This window comes from Barbatula barbatula, assembly GCF_947034865.1.
Source record: "Barbatula barbatula genome assembly, chromosome: 18".
Lineage (NCBI taxonomy): Eukaryota > Metazoa > Chordata > Actinopteri > Cypriniformes > Nemacheilidae > Barbatula > Barbatula barbatula.
Window position 1 is genome coordinate 11773847 of NC_136781.1, and position 26673 is coordinate 11800519.

The 26673-nt window shown below is 37.9% G+C and overlaps 1 protein-coding gene across 7 annotated transcripts in view; it reads left to right on the plus strand.

Moving 5' to 3' along the window:
• sorbs2b (sorbin and SH3 domain containing 2b) overlaps positions 1 to 26673 on the plus strand; it is a 46371-nt gene that overhangs the window by 1939 nt on the left and 17759 nt on the right. For 2 of the 7 annotated variants that reach the window (XM_079480565.1, XM_079480566.1), the window contains exons 2-11: positions 7068 to 7190; positions 14698 to 14751; positions 17430 to 17456; positions 17972 to 18096; positions 21284 to 21425; positions 22276 to 22430; positions 23316 to 23382; positions 23895 to 23951; positions 24165 to 24363; positions 24460 to 24574. In XM_079480565.1, the coding sequence (XP_079336691.1) occupies positions 7184 to 7190; positions 14698 to 14751; positions 17430 to 17456; positions 17972 to 18096; positions 21284 to 21425; positions 22276 to 22430; positions 23316 to 23382; positions 23895 to 23951; positions 24165 to 24363; positions 24460 to 24574 (948 nt within the window). In that variant the 5' untranslated portion in view covers positions 7068 to 7183. Of the gene's footprint in view, positions 1 to 3123; positions 3344 to 7067; positions 7191 to 14697; positions 14752 to 15662; positions 15783 to 17429; positions 17457 to 17971; positions 18097 to 19947; positions 20290 to 21283; positions 21426 to 22275; positions 22431 to 23315; positions 23383 to 23894; positions 23952 to 24164; positions 24364 to 24459; positions 24575 to 25556; positions 25641 to 26195; positions 26253 to 26673 lie in introns of those variants that run through there. The other 5 variants (XM_079480563.1, XM_079480569.1, XM_079480564.1 and 2 more) reach the window with 5 other exon arrangements.

A 26673-nucleotide genomic window follows, 5' to 3' on the forward strand; every position in this document is an offset into this window, starting at 1 on the left:
GTGTGTGAGCAGGGCAAAAGAAGAGCAACATGGAAGCATCTATAAGTGGACAGAGGATTCTCTGTTCATAGGTAAAACTATCCTTCTGGGGGTCCCACTACAATCACAGGGCTAACCGAGCTCTGTTGCAGGGGGGAAGGGGTACCGTTGATGAGGAAACCTTTACTCATTAGACCATTTAAAGAACAATGAAAGGAATTCTGATGTTAACTGATAAGCCGTCTTTGGTAGCTTGTGCTGCTTTCCATGCATCTCTCAGTTACTTTAGCTTTGGGGTCATGTTCACGTGGACTATCTTCATGAGGAATCTTTACAAAGATCATTTTGACATTCCGAATGCCTCCTTTTGGATATTATATTTTATAGTCTCACTGCCACAAAGTGTTGTCATCGCAGTCAGCGTCTCTTATCTGCTGAATATGCTATGAATTCCTGTTTATAGATCTATTAGTGATTTACGTTATTTGTATTGCACTGCTGTTGTTAAATATATTTTTACTCGTCCACTGAAAAGATGTTCGATGCAGACACATCATTTATTTATATACTTGAAGATGCTCGATTCAGGTCTAGGAAATCTTAGTGACAGGAAAGTGATAGAAACAGAAAAATATCCTCAGGCTTGATTTACGTAATTCTTCAGTGCTTTGTCAGAAGAATACTGAATTGGGGGCAAAGATACTTAGAAAGCTGAATATAATGGGATGTTGATCCTTTGTAAGAGGGCCTGCTGAACTAACTCTAGGGTTTTTCAGATTGCCGATCAAGCGATGCAAATGACTGTAAATTAGTCATCACACGTCTATATACTGTAAGCAGCAAACCCAGCAATCTCAGACATTTTTTGCCATCCTCCAGTTGAACTCTTCTTGATTCGTATGCATGTTTTTATTCAATAATATTCGATTTATACAAATTTGCTTTCCATCATCATTTCTGTTAAGACTGGATGGGCAGGTGAACTTTTGAATAATCAGTTATATATATTTTACCAGTAGGGGGCAGTGTCAGCTCTCCTCAAAACCCCATTTGTGTATTTCTGAGCTAAGGGGTAATAAAACAGATGGGAGGGTAATTTTTTTCATGTCTCAGCTTCTCTCTCAAATTGTTATTACCTTATAAAAAAGTACCTAATTGTGTCGTAAATTACCATGTATTCGAAATTCACCAATATCAGCTACAGTATATTATTTGGGTAAACATTGTTTAAATTGTTACTCATTTACATTTATGCATTTGGCAGACGCCACAGGAAAGCGCCAGAGCATTGCATAACAAGGAATGTTCACACAGTGAGTATATATAGTAGTTTGAATTTGTGTGCTTTGATTAGATTTACCTCGGGCTATAAGCTAAGCAGTGTGGATACAGATGAGTGCAAAATTTTTCTAAATTGTACCTCCGAGGCAATACTGTTTTGCCCTTTTGATGTGCCTTATTTCATCCATCAGCTCCAAGAGTTCCTTATAAAACCCAAAAAAGAAATAAAATAGTTATTTGTGAAAAAGATTAACAAAAGAGGAATGTCAGCAATCCTTAAAGAGCTGAATAAAGCCACTGAGTTGTTTCCTGATATTCAATGATTCATGTGGTTGGTTGCTGTGACCTGCACAAAACGTATTGAAAGATCTTGTGTCACAGGGCGATCGGTTTGAAAAGTGATATAAAAACCTGCTATTTTATGATGTGATAGTAATGTGATATGTCAACGTTCAAAACATTGTCCATTGATATGATGAACATTTTGTTATGGATATATAGCATTAGTGATGATCTTCCACTTAATTTTTCTATCAGGCCCTGCCTGGTCTCTTGAAGGGGACAAAGTGAAACATGTAGGGGCAGTTGACAGTTTGCTGGTTAAATTTAGATGTGTGAGCGAATGTCTGACAGGCTCAAGCAACCCTATAGCAGGGACAAGGAACCCCCAAAATGGTACTTGATGAAATATGTGGCATGTCTACAGGGCGACCTGCTCGATGCAATCAGAGTAACAGAACGTTATCGGTCGAAGGTATCAGTTCAATTTCTGTCAGTGTTTTGTGTCACCGTGCAACTGTTTTGACATATTTGGCACAAAAATGAACAACACCATGGCAATTTTAGACAACCAACCAACCGTCATCGAATGTACATGAAGGAATGCGAATTATAGTCAGAGTACAGTGGTTTTAAGGGTAGTCTATGTCATAATTTTCTCGTAATTAAAGTGTTAATTTTTAATGAAAATTCATTGAAATAACAAGTAGAATGTTTAAAGAAATAGTAGAAGGTGCTAAAATTAAATGATGTTTAAAAATCTTCAGAAGTGGTTTGAAATGTGTGACTTTGTTCGATTCATTGACAGAACTTTTGCTGAAACAGAAAGTTAGTGCGGGACATATTGGGCGCCTCCTCCCTAGCCAGTAGGGTTTAATTTATTTCACAGCTTGTTCACTGCAGTGCAAATTAATGTCTTTAAAATCTTTCTGTCTTGTTTAGGAACAGTTCACCCAAAATAAGAAATCAGAGAAAGATACTTGAAAGAATGTATAACTTTTGACTACCATTGTGATTTTTCCTACCATGGTTATCAATGGTGGCCAAAAGCTGTTTGGTTGCAAGCATTCTTCCAGACATAATTCAACAAAGAAATGTATACAGATGACTCAAGAGTGATTAAATAATGACAGATCTTTATGTTAGGGTGAACTGTCCCAACGTAACTAAAATTTAATTAAAAAAAAAATGGGAACTTGAATCCCTTTTATCAGTGTTTTTTCCGATTTCTTTAGAAATTTCCTTGCACAGTGAGCCAAAACATTGTCATTCACAGAAAAAAAATGAATGAAACACGTGTACCGAAGGCATTGTCGATTTAATGAAAGGTCTATTGTCATTTCCACAATGAGCTTCCACTGAGCATCATCCCACGGAGTTAACTTAATGTATACCTCCAGGAAACATTCCTCAGTAAATATCCACCGCAAGGGAGGGGTACTGCGCTATTCATTACCATACCATGATAAAGCGTGCTCTCTGTTGGATGTTGCTATGACTACCAGGATCTTCCCCAAACCAATGAGAGTCCTTTACTTTTGTCGACCCAAAACAAGTGCATCAAGAGGGGGGTCGGCATGCCTCATCATTGATCCGTGTTTTCATCTGTTAAGTCGAGAAAGCGGGTCTGTTCAATCTGAATATTGAGACCGGCGGCCATAGCAACGCTGTTCGTGCTTGTTGTTGTTGTTGTCGAGCGAGAGAGCGGCGCGAGGATTCATATTTTTGATGCAAACACACGTGTACTATTTCGCTTCGCGGGACAACAATGTGTTGGGACGTTTAAAAGTCTAACGTATATGAGGTAGGTGAAGAAAGCACGACCGCAGGGAAAATACACATGTAGGCATTTGGCAGACGCCTTTATTCTGGGTACATTTTTTTATCCGCATGTTCCCCGTGTTACCTTGGTAATGTAGTACTCTACCATATAGCCGTTTGATTATGGCAATACGCATTATAATGCGTCTTATATTAGAAAATAAGCATTCGAATACCCAATGCTGTTATACAAAATTGAGCTGGTTTCCCGTCTGAACATACAGACTTGGATGCCAGGGGAATACATTGAAGTGTCAAAAAGCGTCAGACTGACCCACAAAATGTTGTGCGGTCCGGTACAAGGTCTTATTTTGTAACAGGATGTTTTTAATGATTAAGTTAGTCAGACGTTGCGCGCACGTTCCCCTTGAGCTTAACATGAACAGCCTCTGTCAGCGGTTGCTGTGCGACTGTCATTAATGTGTCACGTGATTTGATGTGCTAGAGCGTCGCAAGGTCAGTGAGGTCATTACACATGTTTATTGCGTAATATAGAGCTACGTAATAATACGTATTTTTTAAAGGCAAAGCTCACATGGTGTTATTGTCATCTATAGAATGGTGCACGGGTTTTTCTAATATGGTAGATATGTTCTGCAGGTTTCAGATGAAGAACACGTTTCTTATTCCTTTTCTTTATATTGTTTATATTTGTATTATTCAAATTCTGTTGGGATTTTACTAACCGCTGTGTTTAGCTTTATGACTGTTTATCGTGGAAAAACAGGGCACATTTTGTATAATGTTATTTCTGTTTTTCTCAATAAAAGTAAATGATATGGTGCAATTGAATGTTGAAATCTCCCAGCGAAGGCTTATTTGCCAGTTCCAAATGGTGTTGACTTTTATATTTTGTTTATCTGCACGTCTTGCAAATATCGTTGTACAGGTCACTGTACTGTATATCAGGAGCAATAAAGGGAATTTTATGTTCCTCACAGTTCCTCATTCAGCCGTGTGATATTTGATCTGAAACGGATGCTAGGTTTTCCAGCTGTCCAAAGGTTTACCAACATGTTATCAGTTAACAAGAACAAAAACATTTGTGACCCTGGACAACAAAAATGTCAAGAGGCTGAGTAAATGATGACAGAATGTTTGTTTATGAGTGAACTATCACTTTAAGTGAATATTTTTTTTAAACTGAGATATAAACAAGCTTTCCAAGTTTCCATTGATAGGGTTTGTTGGAATATGGCAATATCTGGTCGAGATTCAACTATTTAAAACTCTGGAATCTGAGGTTGCAAAAAATCAAAACATTGAGAAAATTGCCTTTGAAGTTGTTCATCAGAAGCAGAGATTCTAAGCTTTACATAGATACCAAATCTGGGTAGCAGCGAGTAAAGTTTGTATGCGTGTTTCTGGCTATTTTTGTTTGCGAGTTTTTATATATTTATAGTAGGACATTTTCATAATATCTTCATGGAGCATGATCTTTACTATCCTAATGATTTTTGGCATAAAAGAAATAAAGTTTATTTTTCACCCATATAATGTATTTTTGACTATTACTATAAATGTTCCCGTGCTACTTAAGACTGGTTTCTTGGTCTTGTTAACTCTATGCATATAAGCGCAAAATTAAACCTTGTTTTCTTAAGTAGTGATGCATGCTGAGAATGCTTGTTTGTTAGAAAAAATATGAAACAAAGAAAAGAAAAGTGTTGCCTTACATATTGTTACATTGTTTTAAAAATACATCTTTGATGTCTTGTGTTGACTGTAACATCTAAAGCATTCAAACAATCCTGTGAATCCTTGAAACCATTCATTCATACCATTCGTCTGACCATCTTTCCTGTATTATTAAAAACAATACAGCTTTTTCCGATAAGCTTGAAGGGCTGAATTCATTAAAATCTTAAGAGCTATTAATTGCCGAGCTGCACACATTACTTTATTTTATATGCCACAGTAAATGGACCTGCACTGGAGATAATGGAGTAAATGGAGATAGTTCACTCAAAAATGAAAATTCTCTCATCATTTACTAACCCTTAGATTGTTTCAAACCTATATTCATTTATTTGTTCTGTTAAACATAAAGAAATATATGTGTAAGAATGTTAGCAAGTTTAAGTTCTGTGACATCATCCACTACCATAGTAGGAAAAAAATATTGTATTTTTTTGTTCTGTTGAGCACAAAGTTTTGAAGAATTGAGGAACACAAACTCTGTTTGTTCTGGCGCACCTTTGACTACCATTTAATTCTTCCTACTAAGGCAGCCGATGTCACGGAATTGAAAATTGCTAACATTCTTACAAATATCTTATATTTTATATCTTATATATCTAATTTATACAGGTATGAAATGGCACGAGGGTGAGCAAATGATGACAGAATTTTCATTTTTTGGTGAACTATCACTTTAACATCTAATGTTGTCATTCATAAGCTCTTTCTTGGCAGACTTTGTAACTATTCTTTTACTTTTTATGGTCTGGCAACAGGAATTTTGTCGGATAGGATCCTAGGATAGAGTAATCTCACTATCAGCATTGTCTCATAGGATTTTCCTGTTATTCCTAAAGTGAATTTAAAAAAAGACACAAACAAGACAATGTCATGTCACACAGTGAGAGTGTAGTGATATTAAGTCGATGTGGATAGCATAGCTCACACAGCTTGATCGTGAGTTGAGATATGAAATTCCGGTTTGATTTTTCTTATGTTGTATACATGTAAGACTACTGGGACATACTTGGATAAATAAAAGGAAAACTTGGCAGTTTGTTAACTCCTGACTCATGACCTGATACCTTCCTCACAGATACAGTTTAAAGACTTAAGTCGATGTAACGCCTGAGACATCTCGGGCACGGTCATAGGAGGGATGTTAGGTTCACTGGGTGGTTTTCTTTGGCCCAGGTTTGTGCTGACACCTTCAGTCTCTGCACATTCTCTGAGCTCCCGGGTGACGGCATCTCTCGTGGAAGGAGGGGCTGCCAGGGGGAGACAGGTTAGAAGGTGTCAGACCTCCAGAATGGCTGTCACTCGCTTGCTGATAGAAATAAAAGTGAATATCAGTACAAAAAACTCTTTGTGGGGTAATCAAGTGTGAAATTTATCCCAATGAGGCCTTTAATGTTTGTGACAAAAGACGGAGGAAAAAACAAAACAACTCTTTAGAACTGAAAGAGCGAAATTCCGTTGGCACCTCCTTTGTCACCTTGAGGGATTAACACAGTTCATTTGTTTCGTGTTATGCTGAGTGGTTCATTTGTCTTCGTAATGTAGCAGCGTGAATTCTCAAAAACTCACTTCGCTCTAAACTTGAAGTTTGGCCACACTGATAAATGAGAACTGTCATCAGCAAAAAGCTCCAGAGACAAAAATAGTGGCTGCATCATGGCTTGAATGACCAAAATGTACATCTTAAGTGTGTTTGAAGTAAGAATGAACGACACTACCAAAAACGGGTACAAATTATCAAAGATATTTTTATATTAAATGAATGAAGGTCATTCTAAAGCTTTCCATTTAACGTGGTTTAGTGTGGAGTCCTGGCATGGGCAAGGGGTTTGACCACTTGTGTGGATCTTTATATTCACAGATCTGTATATGTTGTCACTTTTCCCCAGAGGCGTGGAGTAACTTTCCAGCCTGCAGACGTGCATGTCTCCATCTGAAAATAGATCGAACTGCAGCACTTGCTCAGAGAGGGGGCTTGCCTCTCACTTTCTTACATCTTTTACCTCCAGAAACCGGCTGCAGTTCGGGACTTTAACCCTGAAACACAGCGGATCCTCTGGGCTGAAAACAGAAGTGTGGACGTTTGCTGGCTGCAGCTCGGACCCTGCGCCTGCCTTCAGTCCTAATGCCTGGTGAGGATTTGTGTTTAGCTTTTAAATCGTGTTTGGGGTTTGTCAGTGTATTTAATTTTTTGATGCAGTTTTTATATTATAGTAGGCCCTACACGATAAACATAGTGCTTTCAATAGTGCTTTTTCTGCAATAAATCATCTCAGGGTTTTAACATTATACAGCAGAAAAAACTTAAAGGAACAGTTCACGCAAAAATAGAAATTCTGTCTTCCTTTACTCGACCTCAAGTTGTTCCAATTATGTATGAATTTCTTTGTTTTGGTGAACACAGAGAAAAATATTTGGAAGAATTCTTGTAACCAAACAGTTCTAAATGTCTTTGTTCTGTTAAACACAAAAAATATATTTTGAAGAATGTAGGAAAGCAAACAACTCTGGGGCACCTTTGACTACCATAGTCATTTTTCTTATTATGGTAGTCGGTGGTGGCCAAAAACTGTTTGGTTACAAGCATTCTTCCACTTACTCTTTTTTTATTTTGGGGTGACCTGTCCCTTTAAAGCGGTATTTTTCTGTGTAACACAATAGAAGATATATTATATATATTATATTCTCAGTGGGGGTCTTGCCAACCTTACAAACAAACAAGCTTCTAATGTGCCATAAGTAACAACAGGTCAGGGTGGAGTTTTGTTTCACATTTGGTTCACTTGAACATTAGATATTTTTGTATACATTACGTATGCTGTTAAAAATGCTGTTCACTGTACAGCACACAGTTAGTTAATTTCTCATACATTCTTGTGTTGGAGTTCCTCATTAAAGGTTTGCAAGAAGACCTTTGCCTCATACTTAAAAAAAGAGCCTTTGTTACAGTCTGCCATAGCTCTGACAACGTTTATTAATTTCGGCTAAATTGCAATTCACCCTGTAATGTAAGGGATCCATTGATTAACTGTCCATCACGACAACGCAGTCCTTTCAACGTGACCTTATGTTCTTTTTTCCGTTTCAGCTCAAGCTATAACAAAAAGGAAAATTCTGTCATGAACTAGTCAACCTCAAGTTATTCTGAGCCTGAATTTGTTTCGAACACGAAAGATATTTTGATAAAGTTAGCAACTGAGATTTCTGGGGCACCATTGACTACCATTAAAATTGTTGTAAAATGTGCCCCAGAAGTGTTTGTTTTTCTAGATTCTTCAAAATATCTTTCTTTGAGTTCAACGAAACAAATACATTTTCTACAGGTTTGGAACAACTTGAGGGTGAGTAGAAATTATTATTTTTTTAAATAAAAAATAAACAGGCATCACACTTCTGTCATTTCTATGCTCGCAAAATGCTAAAGAGTAGAATTGTAGCAGATAGGTTGAGATTCGAGGAGATATCCCTACAGTAGCACGACATGCTTCCATAAAGATGTCTTGAGGCAGCATGGCAAACTCGACAGCTCCTGTTTTTGTTCTGGGGGAGGGTTCTTTCGTGACTGGTATTTTTAACTTTGTATAATACTGGAGTGCCCGGTCCCTGTTTCCTGAAACTGTACCCTTGTCATGCTTTTCACCTCCTCAGTACGCTGTAAAACCTGTTGAATGGGACCGTTGTTGAATGGCGTGAATCAAAATCTATAATCCCTTTAGATCTTCTCAGAAATGTATTGTGAGTTTATTTGTTGTTAAGCTCTGTTTGAAGGATATTGAAATAACACAAAGGATTTACAAGTAAAATGCAATAAGTTCCAAGGCTCGGTTAACCTTTCTTTGATATCAGGTGCCTGTGCTAATCGGATTGTTTTGAATTATATGTCAATGTCTTTGATTCCATGCACATGGCAGCATCATGCCAGAGCAGAGATCTTCTCATCTCGTATTCTTAGCAGACTGACACTTTGGGAGCCTCTGGAGGTTAAACACCTAATTAGCGAATGGATCTTCAACCCAGGGGAGTGCTTCTGTTGGAGGAATGAGTCCAACTTGTTTTGTAAATGTCAACCCATTTAGATATTTGTCAGATTGCGATTGGAAGAAGGTGCTGGCAGGCCTAGCGCTGGCCGCTTATCGTGACTCTATGTTGGTGTCCCTGTCTCAGTCGCTGGACATGGTGTGTGTACGGTATGAGGACCTCTAAAAGCATCTCATTGCTTCTTTCCTGTGAATGAATAAAAAAAAAGAGTTCTCTGTTGTTAAGAATTATCTTATCATGGCGGCTGTGATATTTTTGTGTTTAGATATCAGCGCATGTGTGCTTCATCAGACCACACATTTAGAAAAGATAAAGCATGCTGAACGTACCACAGGCTTGACCAAATAAGGAATTCAGACAATGTTTGGAAAGTTCTGAGGGGGGCTTTATATGACAAATCTGAAATAGAAAACAGTTAGCTATATCTCGGTATATCATTCATATGTCTTGATGTTTGCCACATCAATGGTGGTCTGTTTAGGGTGGTGACATGGTTCTGCGGGACCAACTGGGTAATGTTTTGTTATAACCTCTGTTGTTGTTTTTTTTGTCATTGTTGTGATATTTGATTGTCTGCATAAAGATATTTTGAAATCCTTTGCTCGGCTATAGGCTCCCTTTGAAGAATGTTTTCTGAGATTTCTGCTATCAGCGTTTGACCATTGTCAAATCTTATCTTCACAACTTACCGTGCCTTAAATTCCAGACAGGAAGACAATAATAAAATAACAGCTGTAGCCGAACATGGCTCTTACAGGAAGCTCTTAAACTCTGAATCCTTTTTGTGGCTGTTGAAGATTGTTTTGACGATGGTGGCTAGTGCTTTCAAACTTTTGCTGCGTTAATGTTAAGTGATGGACAAAGACGTTGCTGACCAACGTGTTTGTCACATGACCCCCCAGGAGCACCCACTGATTGCAACATCTGGACGACAGCAGTTACACACACATTTTGGCAGATGTCCCCATATTCTCTTCCCATCGACTCGATATGAGCTTGGGCTGATATCTAACAACTCACACCATCATGTGGGTGCCAGGGAACGCTTTATTGGCACAAATGTACTGAATCACAAGGGGCACTTTTAACTCAGTCCCTTCTATTGTGGTAAGATCATGTGTCAGGCACTTTACACAGTCATTTAACCTCATTGGAGAATATGTAGACTTGCAGTCCCGATCAGAAATGGCCTGTGCCGTATTTGGATTGTGACACACTCTTAGTTGCATGAAGTTTCGAAAATACAGTATAAGTTGGTTGATTATTGGCATGGTCAGGGTTGGTATAAATGGATTTGGGGTTTTATCTTAAAATTTTGATGTACTGATCACTACAGTTTGTATGTATTTTATTCCCCAAATTTTAATACCATCACATCATTAACTGTATAAATAAGGGAATAAACAGTTTGAATCTGAGTAATTTAATGAGATGAATTATACATTGCATTATTCTGACAATAAAAGACATTACAGATGTTACAGAAGATGTTGCTTTAAGCTTAAATTAATCGGATGTTAAAAAAAAATCGTATAAAAAATGTGCTTACAAGTCGGTACAAATAGCACTGTGGTTGGTGCGGCGACATACAGTGCCAGTGCACTTGCGACCTTACCTGAGTTCGATTCCCGTCTCGAGCGTACTTTGCCGGTCCTACTCCCCGTGTGTCTATCTAATGCTTTCCTGTCCTTCTTCGCTGTCCTTTCCAATTAAAGGCAAAAGCCCCTTAAATATATTTAAATAAAAGTCCTTACAGGTCACTGAACATAATTATAGTTAAACAATTATATAAAATGATTGTGTAAATTGGACAATGGCTAGTTTGTAGTTTACTCCCAGAAATAACACTTTGGTACTATTCCCTTTCTGGTAAATCTTATGTACTTCATTTCAGATACGACATAAACAATTTTTTTGTAAGGAGCTACACATAGCAAATAAATTGTCTTTTTAAACATATGGGGGCAATTTAAGCAGTTATCCGTGGGTTTGTTTCAAAAATTTGTGTGGGACACATGCACAGGAACAAACTTTCATATGCGCGGTTCATGATGCAATTTTGATTTAGATGTTCACATTTGAGAGAACATAGAGCTTGTTGTGTCCTGGCTTAAATGCTCATAAATAGCCTGTGTTGAAATCCCAGAAGAAAAGCAACAGATTCTTCCTTTTTTGGCATGCAGTATGTCCAGCATATTAATGTTTTTCTTTGGGGATAAGACATAGTCTGTTTTGGTTTTTACCAGCAGGAAAGCAGAAGACTTAGTGTAGTCATTCAATAATAGTTTTAAGGAGACCCATGACAAACTTTTTTGGAAAGGTCTTTGTATAAACAGTGCATATGAACAGCGCACAGAGACTCTTTGAAGACAGTGAATGATTTAAATCATTACTCTACTGGCCATTTGAATTATTTATTCTAAATAAACAGACTAATGTTAAAACCAAATACATTAAAACATTGAGTTCTCTGTTCACTGTGAGTTGACAGCATAGCTATACTTATTTTTTTCTGTTCTGGCACTTGAGCAGTACATAGAGATGCATGACATGGTTTCAGACATCACTTCTGGTAACAGGTCACCTCTTAAGCTTAAGAGGTGAGAATGGCGTCCCTCCAACTCTTACTCCAGAGTCTGACAAATCACACTATAAATAAGCCATCCAAACAGAACAGCACTGATCACCATGGGACTGTGTATGTACAAACAGTACAAGGATGTACTGATAAATGAATTAACATGAATAGTTCAGCATGTGCTAAATACAGGAGTAAGGTAAGGTATACTTTATTGTCCCTGAGGGACAATTTGAGTCTTGAATGAGGTGCAGTGGGTCTGAACATGAAAGTAAGCTAAATTTATTCACAATGTTTTATTTCCGCTCCCTGTAAGACTGCTGAAGCAAACACAATGAACCAGGAACACAAGAACTGAATGGAAAGGTACCGAACTCTTACATGGACATTTCGTTTTAAATCTATTCCTAACGGCGGAGTTGATAGAACAAGCCACTCCATCCCGTCTCCCCTCCTTCAGCCACGCGCTTATCTATCAGTGCCCTGGCTCCACAAAGACGTAATCTTTGCGGGTGTGGGAGGCTTTTAATAATAAAGCGGAAGTATATCAATAGCCTGCAGAATACAAAACTTCTGTTTATAAATCTCTGTTTATTATGTTCATCATACAACAAAGGACAGAATTGAAAAACTTATTCATATCAAAGGAATTCTGTTCTTCTTTGAATTGTTAAGATTGTTGAGAAAAAGTAGCATGCAATCATTTAGTTGTTTAAAGATGTGCGTTAATAAAAATGCCCTGGAAGTTTCCTCTTTCCAGCTTTGGTTTTATATTTAATTTGATTACATTAATGTTAACATTTTAGATTTACAAGAAATATTTAATGCTACTTTTTAAAGGAAATACTGTGCCGTTGTAAAAAAGGAGATTATTTGTTTAGTGTTTGCACACCAAATCTAATTGCACTTTTGTTCATATAGCAGTACTGTTAAAAAAAAGTACACGAAACACTACTTCTGAATTCATTGTTGAATTTTACGCTTAGCAATGCAATTTATCGCGATGAATCACAGAAAAGTCATGCGATTAATGCAATTAAATGTTTCTATTGTTGCCAAGCACTTATTACTGTATATTGCATTTCTGTCAATAGACCCGCTAAAAAATTACACACTGGACCTTTAACATTGAACTATGACGCATGTCAATAATGAATATTTTAACGGCATAGCAATGGAAACATCAAAACAAATGATGTAAATGCATTTTGTTTTTATATAAGCCGAGTTTCAAATGTAAAACTTATACAAAATATAAGACGAACATGCCACATCAGTCTTCCAGTCAAACTTGTGTCTAAGTGAAAATGAATCCCTGACCTACATTATTTTCGACTATTTTATCTTGCTGTAATACACCTCAAGGCAGCTGAATGTGATGTTTTTCCGTTACCTATGCAGATACACTCTCTCAAATCTACTTGCATATTTTTATTTATTTTTAGTCTACAGTGCTGTTTGGAAGCCTTCATGTTAAGAGCGTGTTCCTCAGGGCACATTCATGTCAGAACTATTTATTTGATGACCGCATTGAATTATTGATAGTATGGTAATGAGTTTGGCCTATTGGCTCGGCTGGCCATGAAATTTCCCCAGGCAGGACGATTCCCAATGTTCTGATAGATAAATAAATGACAAGTGTAAGCCCAGGTCATGAATATAAATGGAGAGCTGTGACCAGTGCTTCGGCGAAAGTCCAGCTCTCTTTCCCTCCAGCTGTTCTGTCGCCGCAAGTCTGCACCCTTGAAATTTAATATCATAATCTTTTCCTCATTTACTGCTGACAGGTCATTACAACCTGTGATTTACCCAAGTCCAGTGGTGTCACAGGCTCCTGTGTTTTTAAACCAGATTTATTGACCATGGTGTCTGAAGATTTATTTTGGGGATGACCTCAGTCATAGCAGGGAGCAATAGTATTTGATCCAATGTTTTATTTAAGGGATGAGGATTGAAGGACAGTTACTAAATATTCATTACTGGTGATACTGTGTTGGTAAACAACACTGTATTTCATATCTGTCGATCCTTCATTTTTACGTTGCGAATTCACAAAATCTGTATTGAATACAAATTTTCTGTTTTAATTTACTTTTAAGGGAGCAATGTGAAGATTTTAGTGGCATCTGGAGGCGAGGTTGCGAATTGCAACCAATGGCTCATTTCACCCCTCCCTTCCGAAGCACTACGGTAGCTCTCACAGGACAAAGATGTCGTCGCATTATCAATTCTTTGTCGAAAGAGATTTAACATCCCTTGAATTTACTCCCATGAATGCCTCTCACTCGTCATGACCTGTAAATTCATGACATGCCATGGTCTCAGGTAAAGTGCGCGTTGCCATTTGAATGACAGTGTGGTCTATACGTAAAAAAATGAGACGCACGTGTCTGTCGTGACACTCTGAAACCCAGACATGGGTCTTGGACACGCACTCGCGGTGTCTCCTATCTTGCATATTTGCACCGCCCTGCTACTCCCACGGAGTTGAGTAATGTAATAATGTAATTAAATGACTGAGTTCCTATCATAGACCATTCTTGAAATATTCAGCTCGTGCTAAAATAAGTGAGATATTTTAAGAATAGGGTCACATGGGCTGTTAGTCCATCACTGAAAATGAGTAATCTAGGTCAAAGTAAACAGGGTTTAATTTTTTACGATACCCCCCTGCTAGTGTGTGAATGCAGTACATTGCTTGCAAAGAGCTGTTAAGCTTCAACACACCAAAAGTGGAAATGTATAAGATATAAGAATGTGTGTGAATATATGTGTATTTATGGTGTGTATTTTGATACCATGCTGTGTGAAACGCCGGGCTTGTATCACCTTTCACACCAGGGCCCCATATCCCGAGAGGGATGTTAACCAGCCGCATTAGACACTCGCCAGCATGCTCTCGTACCGTACAGAGATGGGACGCCAATACCACACTACCTTCTTAGTGCGTACACACATAAATCTGTGTTTTATTCGCCAGGAACAGGGATTGATGACTGATTCTTAATGATATGCTTTTACAGGACTGTGTGACATCAAGACACCACGAGACACAGAGATCTTCAACATGATCACAGGTGAGGTTGAATTAATCTTATTTTAAATGGTTGAAAAAATGCAGGTCTTGACAAGAACCCTAGGCAGTCTACTAGAATGATAGTAACGTATGACCACAGTATCTTTATTGTTCATTTATTTTATTGTTTTAATAATAATAAATATACAGTACATATGTATGAGTTTTGAATTCATTTATAGTAATTTATAGTGTCTGCCCCACTAGCAACATGTTCCGCTCTGCAAAAATCTGAAGGAACATTGCCCACCAAGCACCAGTACGAAATAATGTACACAAAACTGACTCTGAACGAGTTTTACGAGGCAGAAAACCGTCCGTGATTAAGTGCTTTCTCCATCTCTTTTTTTTCACCATCTTCACTCGAGCAGACTTGTTTATGTTGCACAGAGAATGTGATTTTGTATTCATCTCAGGGATTCTGGGAAAAGCTGTGCAGGGGGTGTTTCTCTTTCTTGGCTGACTTTCGCTGAAAACTCTCTGACAAACAGTAATGTCCAGACTGTCGTATTGACATCCAGCGGTATAGCAGTTAGTGACTTATTAGGAAACCTGTCAGGCTATGTCTGTACCAACATTGCACCCAGTATATCTTGAGTGCCAAGCCTTCTTAGAAACATTTTCAGGCCCAACTTGAGAGATTGTACACACAGGGGGGTTCTTTTCATTGTAAAACCACCTGGGAAATTTACAGCGATTAAAAAGTGTACTACATATTACTAATAATAATATTTCATGTGCTTGAAATGCAGCAGTTTATAAAGTGTTTTGTCAGACCAAAACTTTAAATTCACCTGCATGCTGAACAAATACGATATACATATTTTGGGCTGCTATTTGTGTTGCATGTGTCACATTATTACAGTCATCTTACCCTGCAGCTGTGCTGATGCATGTGCATTTGTGTGTCAGAATGTGCCACTGCGCTTTTCACCGATAGTGGAGGATATGTCCGCAAAAGCGCCTCGCTTTCACTCACTCTAACCCCCATGAAGAGAATCCAGAGCTCACCAAACCTGTACACACTCGAAGGTATCAAAGCCGTATTGACGACAAAATGTTTGGACATTGAAGTGTGAAACAAACACAGATAACTTATCACAGACAGAAGGAAATTGAAATGATAATAATGTTCATAACTGAACATTATGCCAAACTTCTTTCATGTTGTTTTTTCTTGATTTATATGTATCGCTTTAATAAATAATAATAAATGCAAATGTGCATTTTGCAGTATGCAAATCAGAAGGGTAATAAATTCATAAAATTTTGTTTATTACGTACTACAGCTACCACTGCTTCTACTAGTTAGAATAATAATAATTGTTATTATTTGCGATAAATTGATACTCATTTATTGTCAAGTTTATTTTAAATAATAACTGATCTTACAAACTTTAAGCATGGTTTTATCACGTTGCATATTATGAAGAGCTAGTTTATTTTTTAATGATTTTTCTATAATATCCGGTACACAAGATTTTTGTTTTGTAAAATCATTTTAAATTCAGCATTTAAAAGAAAGCAATATGATAGAAAATGTGTGCAGTTTTATTTTGCAAGAAATTATATTTGTGTTATTAATAGCATTTATTGGATTTTCAATACAACAAATGCAGAGCACGTCATTGACCCATTTGTGTATGGTTGTTTGTCATGAACATTATATCAGTGCAGCGGAGCATTTACGCTAATCTGAAAGTATTGCTGTTGGTTTGCAATGTGACGGCGTATTGACTCTATGACACTGCCGGCAGGAATTCCTCTTCACTGCACTCAACGTCACTCATGCCACATCTGTGTTTCGTTGTGTTGCACTGTATGTCTCTCTCTTTCTTTTTTTATGTTGCACTCTTCCATCCCATACTTTCTCTGACTCAAGCAGTTCCTAAAGGAATGTTTTAGTAAAGTGCTGAAACTCCTTTCCGTTGGTTAAAAAGGGGAAAAAGCAGCTCATAGTGGCCAGATTGTTGCCATAGTTGTACACTTCCATGGCAACAATTGTATACTTGAGGCTTTTTTCCCCTCCATCTCCTCTCGGCACTATTTCCTCTGGGGTGACCCTTTTTGTTTGAGCGGTCTCTTGGACTATGACCTCACACACACATATTCTCCATTGTTTAATTACACAGCGGGCGAGTTAGGTGCGAGCAAACACTTTCCATTGAAGATGGAAGTTAAAGCACAGTTCATTTGCTACTGCTGTTAATGAGCAAGGGTTGTTGTGTTAAACAAACTTGAAATTATTCACAAAATAAGGATTGACTCATGCAAAGTGTTTATTTAAGACAGAAGTGTTTGTTTTTATTATTTGTGTCTTTTTGTTCTCTTTGGAAAAAACGCTGAATTTCACCTTCACCTGTCAGACTTTGCTAATGCTGTCTAGTATCTTACTAATAATTCACTGATATTTTCTCTTTTCCATTCATATCTGGCTTTAACCATTGAGGCAGTGTTGTGGAATACATTAAGAATGAAATGTATGCTCTAGACAGTTCACTAAACATTAATGAATTCCTTCTAAACATTAAAAATATCCACACTGGAATCATGTGACCTCTGCTGTGTGATTTTTATACTTGCATGCATTTTGCATTATATTTGCATTCAGTACACTGTGCAAATAAAGCCTTTGCTACTGTTTAACAAACTTTTTTCTCATTTTGTACCTCTGCATAGACTCTGAATCACAGCAAAAAGATTCAGGTAAGCAATAGCACACTTTTTCAATGATAAATTAATATGGTTTGTTAAAAATGGTTATTGGAATAGTGAATTCTTGAAGGTCAGTACTGTCATTCTGTGATCAAATGTTTTAAAACAAAAGTCACTAAACTGTATACAGTAACTAAATGTTGTCCCAGATTTATCTGATGTTAGTTCATTTTGTCTGTCTATAGTCTCGTTCCTCTGAAGTAACAATATCATTTTGACACAAATTCATATTTTGTCTGTTTATCCATTTTGTTAGTAGTTCACACAATAAAACAAAAATAACCATTTTACCCAAACAGTACATTCTGAAAAATGGGCTTTGAAATGGTCTCTTAATTCTTCCACGGCTGTATACAAAGTAAACCCATTCCGGAAAATACCTGTATCACCTGTCTGGTTTTATTTGCAGTATCGACTGTTCATTATAATAGTTATGTCCATTTCTTAAATTTACATGAAAAATGTTTTTAGAATGCACATCATGTGTTTTGTGTATGTTGTGTTAGATTTGTGGAAGTCCAGCAGCACCGGTGATGGTCTGAGAAACGGTGACCTGTGCTCTTCCTCTCTTGCAGCTAAAGGCTACAGGAGCGTCCGACTCAACTTTCAGGATAAAAAGTCTCCCACGCCGGTACGTTCTGCAGTGTTTACTTCGCACATTTGTTTTTCCTCTCCTCTCTGTTTATGGAGCTTTTCCTTCCACAGGATAGCCTGTGGAATTCCATCTGACAGATTTTATTAATGACATTTTTAACTGTACCCGTCACACCCTTTCTAGCAGACGGGTCAGTATGAAGGCTAAGTGCAATGCAGTTCTGTCAGTATTATGTTAAAACTTTACTGAAAGATAATAATGTTTTAATTTCATCTTCATTTTAAACAAAGTACTTTTACTAAGGATTGCATCATATCGATGTAAATGTATTTTCTTGACACACACAATTTCTAGGTTCTAATATAATTTTTTACTTTTCTTCCTACTTTGTGTGTGTTTTCTTATGCTCAAATGTCCAGCTCCTTTAAAAGTGACCTTGAAGTTGCACACAGATGCTGCTCATTTTTTCTAGAAAGTTCATTTTTCAAGGCAACCAAATCCACACACTCATTCACAGCACCATTGCGGAAAACTATATCGACAACGGTTCTGTATTTAACCAAAAACTTTTCTTAATCAGGCACAAGAGCATAATGACCATTCTCTCAGACTGATGTCCAAAGAGGACCAAACCTCGCGCTCATCACAAGCACAGCAGATCTACTTGCACTCTCCGTCTAGGCACCCGGGGGTACATGTAGCTTCCCTCACCATGCGCATTAACCCCAGGCCTCAGGTATCAGGATGGCACGCACTGTCTTTAAGACCCCCCACCCCTCCTAGTAGGATGGAGTGCCTGGTTAGCAGATCCAGCCCCTGTCCTTCACTGCCATCTACAGTTCCATCAGTGGTACCTGTTATGATTTTATAATCACATGTGCATTTGTGTAATAACATCTCTGCGATTCCATGCTGTGCTTTAGAAACATGACTAATACGGTTTCACCATTTTGCTTATGCACACACAGGTGGTCAAGGTCAGCTTTTATAATAAAATTGGATTTTTGTTATTTCTGTATCAAAATCAGTTACGATCAGGCTGGCTGGTACTAGGCTAGCTGGACTGGAGGGCAATCACATATTCTGATTGGGCAACACATTTTCTTGAGCTGTAATTTTTTGATTAATTTTTGGAGGGGGCGTCCACTTAGCTCCATCCTAAATCCGGCCAGACTACAATGATAATAGATTCTACTTTTCAATCTTTGTTTTCACATTGCTCTACTCTGTGTAGTTTTTTAAGTTAAATGTTTGTCTAAGTCAGAGACAATTTATGCAAAATTATGTATTATTATCAATGATTATAAATAAATATGATAGTTTCTAAGATGACGCCATAGAGTGATGAGCCCGCACTCACCTTCACTGAAATGGTTGCCTGGTTATTATTCATTGCCAAAATCGTAATGCAATAAAGTATCTGTAATGCATTCACTTATTATGGAAAAGTTTAAAACTTTGTTTGGTAAACCGTGTGTACACAACGTACATGCACTTGATGTTCAATGTGAAAATTATGTTCAATGAAATATTTTATTCACAGCATTCATTTCTAAATGTTGAATTAAATGGCTCGTAATCAAATCGTGACCTCCTTGGAGTTTTAACCTTCTTTTTCAGATCTTTGGCATTTTTATGTGTAGCACTTTAATATATTTTCAGGGGGTGCGGGGCCAACAAGGGGACCCCAGCTGACTTCTAAGGGGGCTAAAAATATAAGATTAGAAAAAATGTGCGTTGAAATACAAAATAATATTTCTTATTATTAGTTTTTTTTTATAACTCATCCATATCACCTCCATCCTCTCTAACAAATCACCGTCAGCTGTATCACCACATAATGCCAACTACTGAGTCTCATGTGCCAATCTCTTCTCTGTCATATAGCTTGAGGTGCCAGTTCCTCTCAAACAAAACTCCTTTGGAACATCTCAGTCATTTACTTATCGGCCTCAAGTCTCCCCTGATTTCATCAGCTGCACCGTTCCTGACCTTCAACTTACAACTCCCCCTTCAGGCCCTCCCTCACCGGGCTCAGAGCTTCTGCTGGGCCCAAGTCGCTGCTCTTCCCGCGCTCAGAGCGAAACATCCACAGCGGTGCTGGAGGAGTTGAGGGCATGTGGACTTGGCACAGAGGGAGGTTCTCGTACTCCCTCTCCAACATTCAGCCGGATGAGTACAGCCACAGAAAACACGAGGCTTTACTCCCCTGCAAAAGGCAACTTTAATGTAACTATTCCGCGGTTCAACGCTTCTTTTCTTTTTGTTTTACATTGACATTGTCATTTAGCAGACGCTTTTAATCCGAAGCGACTTACAAATGAGGTACCTTTCAGCTTTCTTATGGATTCTTACCTCAGACCTTCAACTTTAAAGGGGCCATATTCTACACTTTCTTTGGCACTGAGGTTTTTTTTATAAAGGCAACTTTAAATGTTATCCAAAGATTTCTTGTGCCTGAAACCTATTTTCAAGAACAGTTTTTGAGCACACCTATTTATTTTAAGAGCAAGAAAAATACTGGTAGAATGATATGTCCCCTTTAATCATAAAAATAATTTCTTCTTTGATACCCTTTTGACTCTTGCTGTAATGGTGCGTTTTTGCTTTCTTTCACTAGTCATTATCTCTTCCACTTTGGTTGAATTCTTCCGTGCATTTTTCCCTTGCTCCGGTGTCACTTCTTCATTGTTAATCATATTTACCGTCATTGCCATTTCTTTGCTTTGGAGCATCTGTAATGACAACAAAACTAACATCACCTCTTCTCATTTATTCTTTAGGAGGACATTCATGGCTCTTTTGTTGTAACAATGCTGAATTTGTTACTCTAACACAATTTCTTTATCAAAATTTGTGGGTTAAAGGATACAATCTGGGTACATGGACTGTTGACACTGCTTTTCTAACATTACCGTCATCATGTTGTCATGTTCTTGTGATGTCCCTTACAGCTTTGATACTAACATTTTTTATCTGTCCTAAAAATAACATTCCTGGTTAAAGCCAAATTCTGTCTTGTTAATAAAACATAGTATTACTTAATATCTTCTTGGAAGGTTTTGGTTGGCTTATGTAACTAGTTTGTTTTCATTGTCATTCTGTTATTTTTCCTCTGTCATCTTTGAGCTTACAGAGGAAATCTGTATCACAGTAATCCAATCTTAACTTGTGTTATTTCCCTTTTCTAAATCTGGTTATCATCTCTTTTTTTGTTACGCAGAGCCAGATGACTGTGAACGGTGGTTTGAGTGTACCAGCAAGTCCTCATAGTCACCTCCAAAGACCCTTTTCCCCCTCGACATACCCCCCTCCTCCTTCACTGAGCCCCAGCATTACAGCAATGCAGCAAACCAGAAGCACTGGTGAGTACTGATGCTTGTCCGGTTCTTGTGTGTGTTGCCATTCTCATGTTCTGGCATTTGTTTTTACATTGTCGATGTTGTGTTTTGCACACAAAACAACCAAATGCATGCATACCATTTGCAACTAATATAATGACAGCATTGGCTTTACCACACGAAACCTTTTCCCTCAAAAAAAGTGGTCAATAATGCTCAGTAGTGGTTTTAAATAATTCATTAAAGAAGATTAAATACTCCAGCACATCCATATATCGGAACGGCCGCTATTGATGTTTATGTCGTTCTTGCGATTCAGTTCCACCTGGGGTCCTATAGTTTATATGCCTCACAGTGCAGCTGTACGCATTTAGCACTCCTGGTCTCTGAAAGGTCACACTCAAGCTCTTATGAAACCTAAATGTTTAAGAAAGCATGGCCGTGTCGCTGTGTTTGTGAAGCTATGTGTATCTACCCCACGGCTTTGAATGTGTGTGTAGCGATTTCTCTAATCCCAAGTGGCAAATGTGGGAGATTAAGATCAAATCTGAATCACAGCATTGTCGGGGGTGAGGGAGGACCTGAGCGACTGGGATTAGAGTGTCTGTGCACGTGTGAGGTTGGCCTTTGTCTCATAGTTACAGACCATTTTGCTGTTTTTCAGTCGAAATGCCTGTACAGCTGAACTCAGCTGCTTCTTTAAATCTGATCAAATGATTTTTGGATGCTTCTGATTTGGAGTTACACTCTGCATTGCCGCTCCATCCCTGACCTAGCCGTATTTTTCAGTGACTGACATGGAAATGTTGGGTACTGACAGGGGAATTACTCAAAAGTATCACACCCCAACCTGACCCTTGTTTCCTCCCGTCAGTCTCTGAATCCAGCACTCCGATCTACACCAACGTGGAACCCACTTTCCATGCTCGAGCTCTGCAGACTGACAGAAAAGCAACAACGGGGAAAGCTTCCATCTTTTCTGGTATCGGTCCTGTGGATGAATCCGGGATCCCAGTTGCAATACTAACGGTAGGTGACAGCTGTTATGGGATGCTACTCATTCCTTATATGTATTATATACAGGCTTTGGTAGTATTTCAAACATTTAAAGTAGTATTTTATTCATAGCATTCATTTTTTTTTCATAAATCATACGTCTTAAAACATAAGAGTTTTAAGACGTATTATTCTAAAGAATCAGGAGCGAGCAATGCAAGTACATATTTTTTGAAATGCAATGTTTGTTCATTAATTTAATTACCAATAAATATATATCTTATATATCATGCTACATATGAAAAGAAACTACTGAAACTACTTTAAATTATGATGTCCAGATGTTTTTAAATTGCCACTTGGAACAGTCAATTTCTTTCCATGGTACATTTTTAACCCGTATAACAGCCACGATTAATAATATTAATATTAATAACTGTATTTTTACCAGCATGGCTTTCTTAAAGTCATAACAATTCTAAATTCAAACCTTGCTTATGTATATTTTTTATGTATGTATATGTATAGTTCTGTTACACTGGACACATCGTGGGAAGCACATACCTCTTATAGGCAGTTCTTGAATTAATCTTTAATCTGTCTCAGTCACAAGGGACTGGCTGTTTTGATTTGTGCTGTAAATTGCAGTTTCCCACACTGGGTTTTATTTAGCCTGAGGGAAACGGAGGCAGCTGTGCTCAGCATCATTGATGGGCCAACAGACAGTGATGTGTCACATAGTGAGGCAGATTGCATCAGCATTTTTGCAGTCTTGTGCTGCCAGCGTTTTAGATTCAATGTCACCAAGCACATTTTGGTTTGTATTTGTTTTTAAAATATGCTTTTGGACCTTTGAGTCTTAATCTTTAAGGACCGGCAAGGCCGTAATCTGAAAATCCTGTTTGTTTGTTGCTTTAGACTGTTGACAGGCCAAAGGACTGGTACAAGACCATGTTCAAACAGATCCATGTGGTGCCTAAACCAGGTAAGACTGAGTCTTGAATACTTTACATCTTTAATATATTTTTCTATGAATTATTCAATAAACACAACGAATATAAAGAAATAACAAAAGAGCATTTTGAGAAAATGTTTTATTGTTGTTTATTGCACATTCATGCATTTACTATCTTTGTTGTTTATTATTTTGTTATGTCCAGGTGATATCTCAAGAGTACATAAAACGGAAACATTATTTTGTAATTGCAACTTGTAATAGACGCTACAATATCCATTGCTGCAATAAAGTCAGACAAGATGAAGAGCTTTCATTTTCTGTCTGCCTCGGGGTGTAGTTCTTTGCAGAGAAGGGCAACTAAAGATGAGTAATGGTATGATAGGTTTGCTCAGCAGGCTGTGGATTCTTGCTGCATAATTACTGGAAAAAGACTGTCAAGGGGAAAGCCTAAGATATTACGGCGGTCAAATAAGCAACACATTATTTTGCATTTATTATGTCTTTTTAACAATCTTACAGATTTGCTTGTTTTGTTGCAGAGAGTTTTACGGAGTTGTGTGGGTCCCGCACTGCCACGGATCCTGTTGTAAATACTGGTACAACTACTGCTTAACAATTTTTCACTTCGTACAAAAGCAACATGATTTAACTTGCGTAAACACTTGTGTAAATCTATCATGAGTCTAACTAAAAATAACAATTCTTAAAATAAACACTTGATAAGTAAAACAAATAAATGAATAATTACTCATTATTTCATGCAACGATAATATATATTTCTCACAATATTTTAATATTGTGTTTGTCAGATAAACATGGCCTACCCAATCCAGTTCAGGCTCATCCTGCACCTAAAACCAGCACCTACCGGCCCATCACCAAGAGCGTCTCTGATAACGGCATAAACGCTTTCAGAACTCCTGCGGCCTCTCCTCTGCCAACTTTAACATCAACACAGCACAGAGCCAAAGACAGGGACACACACAGGGGCAGAAGCACACCTGACATGTAACAACCATCTATCCAGTCTTTTAAAACAATTATTCACTTTAAGGAATTGCTGATTTTGTCTCGGACAGTTTTATTAATACATTGTTTTTCCAGGAATGACTGGGAGCCTCCGGATAGAAAGGTGGACACACGGAAATACAGAGCAGAGCCTAGGAGTATCTTTGACTATGAGCCTGGGAAGTCTTCTATTCTAGAGCAGGAGAGAGTGGTGAGTAACCAGTGAACTTATAATGGTATTTTTATGTAAAACTCTGGGAAAACAAAGACGAAATGAGACTTCGTAAAATACATTGCGGGAGTCATAAAACAACTCATATAGGCTATATATTTGTTTTAAGTCAGCTAAAAGTACATAATATTTCCGTGATATTACATAGTTTACGTTCATGAAGTTTATATGTGTATTTAGAATTTCAAGACAAATATTGATTTTAGAATTAATGCCCCATGGCCTTATGGGTATAGACAGATTGTGATCCAGGCGTTACTAATTTAGTGTCAGTTGCACAGTACACAATGTCAGCAAAGCTACATTCATTCAACTCTGTGTATTTACAATTTACATGACAGTAGATCATGTCACAGGACTGTCACAATTATTAAATAATCGTCTCGTCGCAATTATTTGACAATTGGAATGATTTCAGAAAGTTCAAGGAAGAAACTATTGTAAATCCATAGCAAACAAGGGTCATCTGCAGCATATTAGATCCACCGTCCTTGATCTACACTCACTGTTACCTTCAAATGACATTTCTTCATCATTTGAGGTGTATCAGATTTCTTTTTCAGAATTTCATCATCGTGACAGCCCTACATAACAGCGGTTGAAACTAATTGACAGTGCTTTACTGTTTTACCGCTACAATCGAGCTGTAATGCTTGACAGAGCATGAGCAGAGTCACTCAGTGAAAGGGAACAGATAAATTGACAGTGTAATGTGGTCAAGGTCACTAATAAGGTTAGAGAAACTAAATTGCTTCATCTGGAGCTGTTTGTCTTTCTGCACTGAGAATGCGTGATGTACTTCTGCCCTCTGCTGGATAAAAGAGAGTCATGCATCAACATTAATATCAATGCCTTCTAAACAAAGCAACAATTTCCTAATTTACTTTTATGTCTATAATTTTTCCCCTGCCATGGTTGTTTTTCCAACACTTCTTCCATCGATTTTCATTCTCTTCACCAGACGATTAACTTAAAACCAGAGGACTTAGATTTAGAGAATGAGCCGTGGTATAAGTTCTTTGCTGAGCTGGAGTTTGGGCGGCCGGTAAGTGTGGTTAGTTGTGTGCGTGTGTTTGGTTTGGCACTGCTAGCATGCCGCTTGCATTTGGTGTGAGGCGCACACGTCTGAAATTATGAATTGGAATGAGCAGTCTTGTGTTTGAGACACATGGGGGAGATTGGTGAATAACCAATATCAGGTTCCTGTGTAAATGAGATTTGCTCCTTTCCACCAGCATTTTAGCATTGTGCTTGGTTTAACACTGCTGATTTGACATTCATTTATAGTTTTGGGGATTTAATGTGGTGTGGGATTAATTGTATTATTAGTTGCATTACTTTCACTCTTTGCTGTATTTGCAAACAACGTTTTTGGCATTTCTTACACTTTTTGCAAGGTGTTTGTAGTACTAGCTGCAGTATAGTGATATGTGAGCCTCGGCGTGCTGTAGGTTGTTGTGTTACGATGCTCTAGTGTGTGGTGTGTTTTACTTTAGTAGTGGCCTTCCCCAGCATTCCTTTCCTGAGTCATGTGACTTTTTCTCCCTTGTTGTCACTCTCCCTTCATCTCTGCTCCACCTCCTGCGCTATCCCACTGAAGCCTCCGAAAAAACGTCTCGATTACAACCCAGAGAGCTCTCCTCAAACCCCCCCACAGGTAAATCAATAGATAAAGGGCAAGGCTAATGATGAGTCCTATTCTGATGATTCGGTACTTCAATTGACACACCTGCTCATTGGTGAAATCATTATTGGTTTCTTTAAACTTAGTGATGGTTCCCCCCAAAATAAAAACTCTGTTATATATGAATTCATTTTTTGAAGAATGTTGTTAACTGGGTTAACCGCTCGCATTGGCTTTGTGCTCATACAATTGAGGTGAATGGGGCCAGGTGCTGTTCGGAACTTTCTTTAAAATATCTTCTTTTGTGTTCTGCGGAAGAAAGACAGTCATAAAAGTTTGAAAAGATAAGAGGGTGAATAAATAATGACAGAATTTTCATTTTTGGGCAAACTATCACTGTAAGGAATTTAATAGTGTAGACATAGTTAAAACATTGACTAATAACGATTTTTTT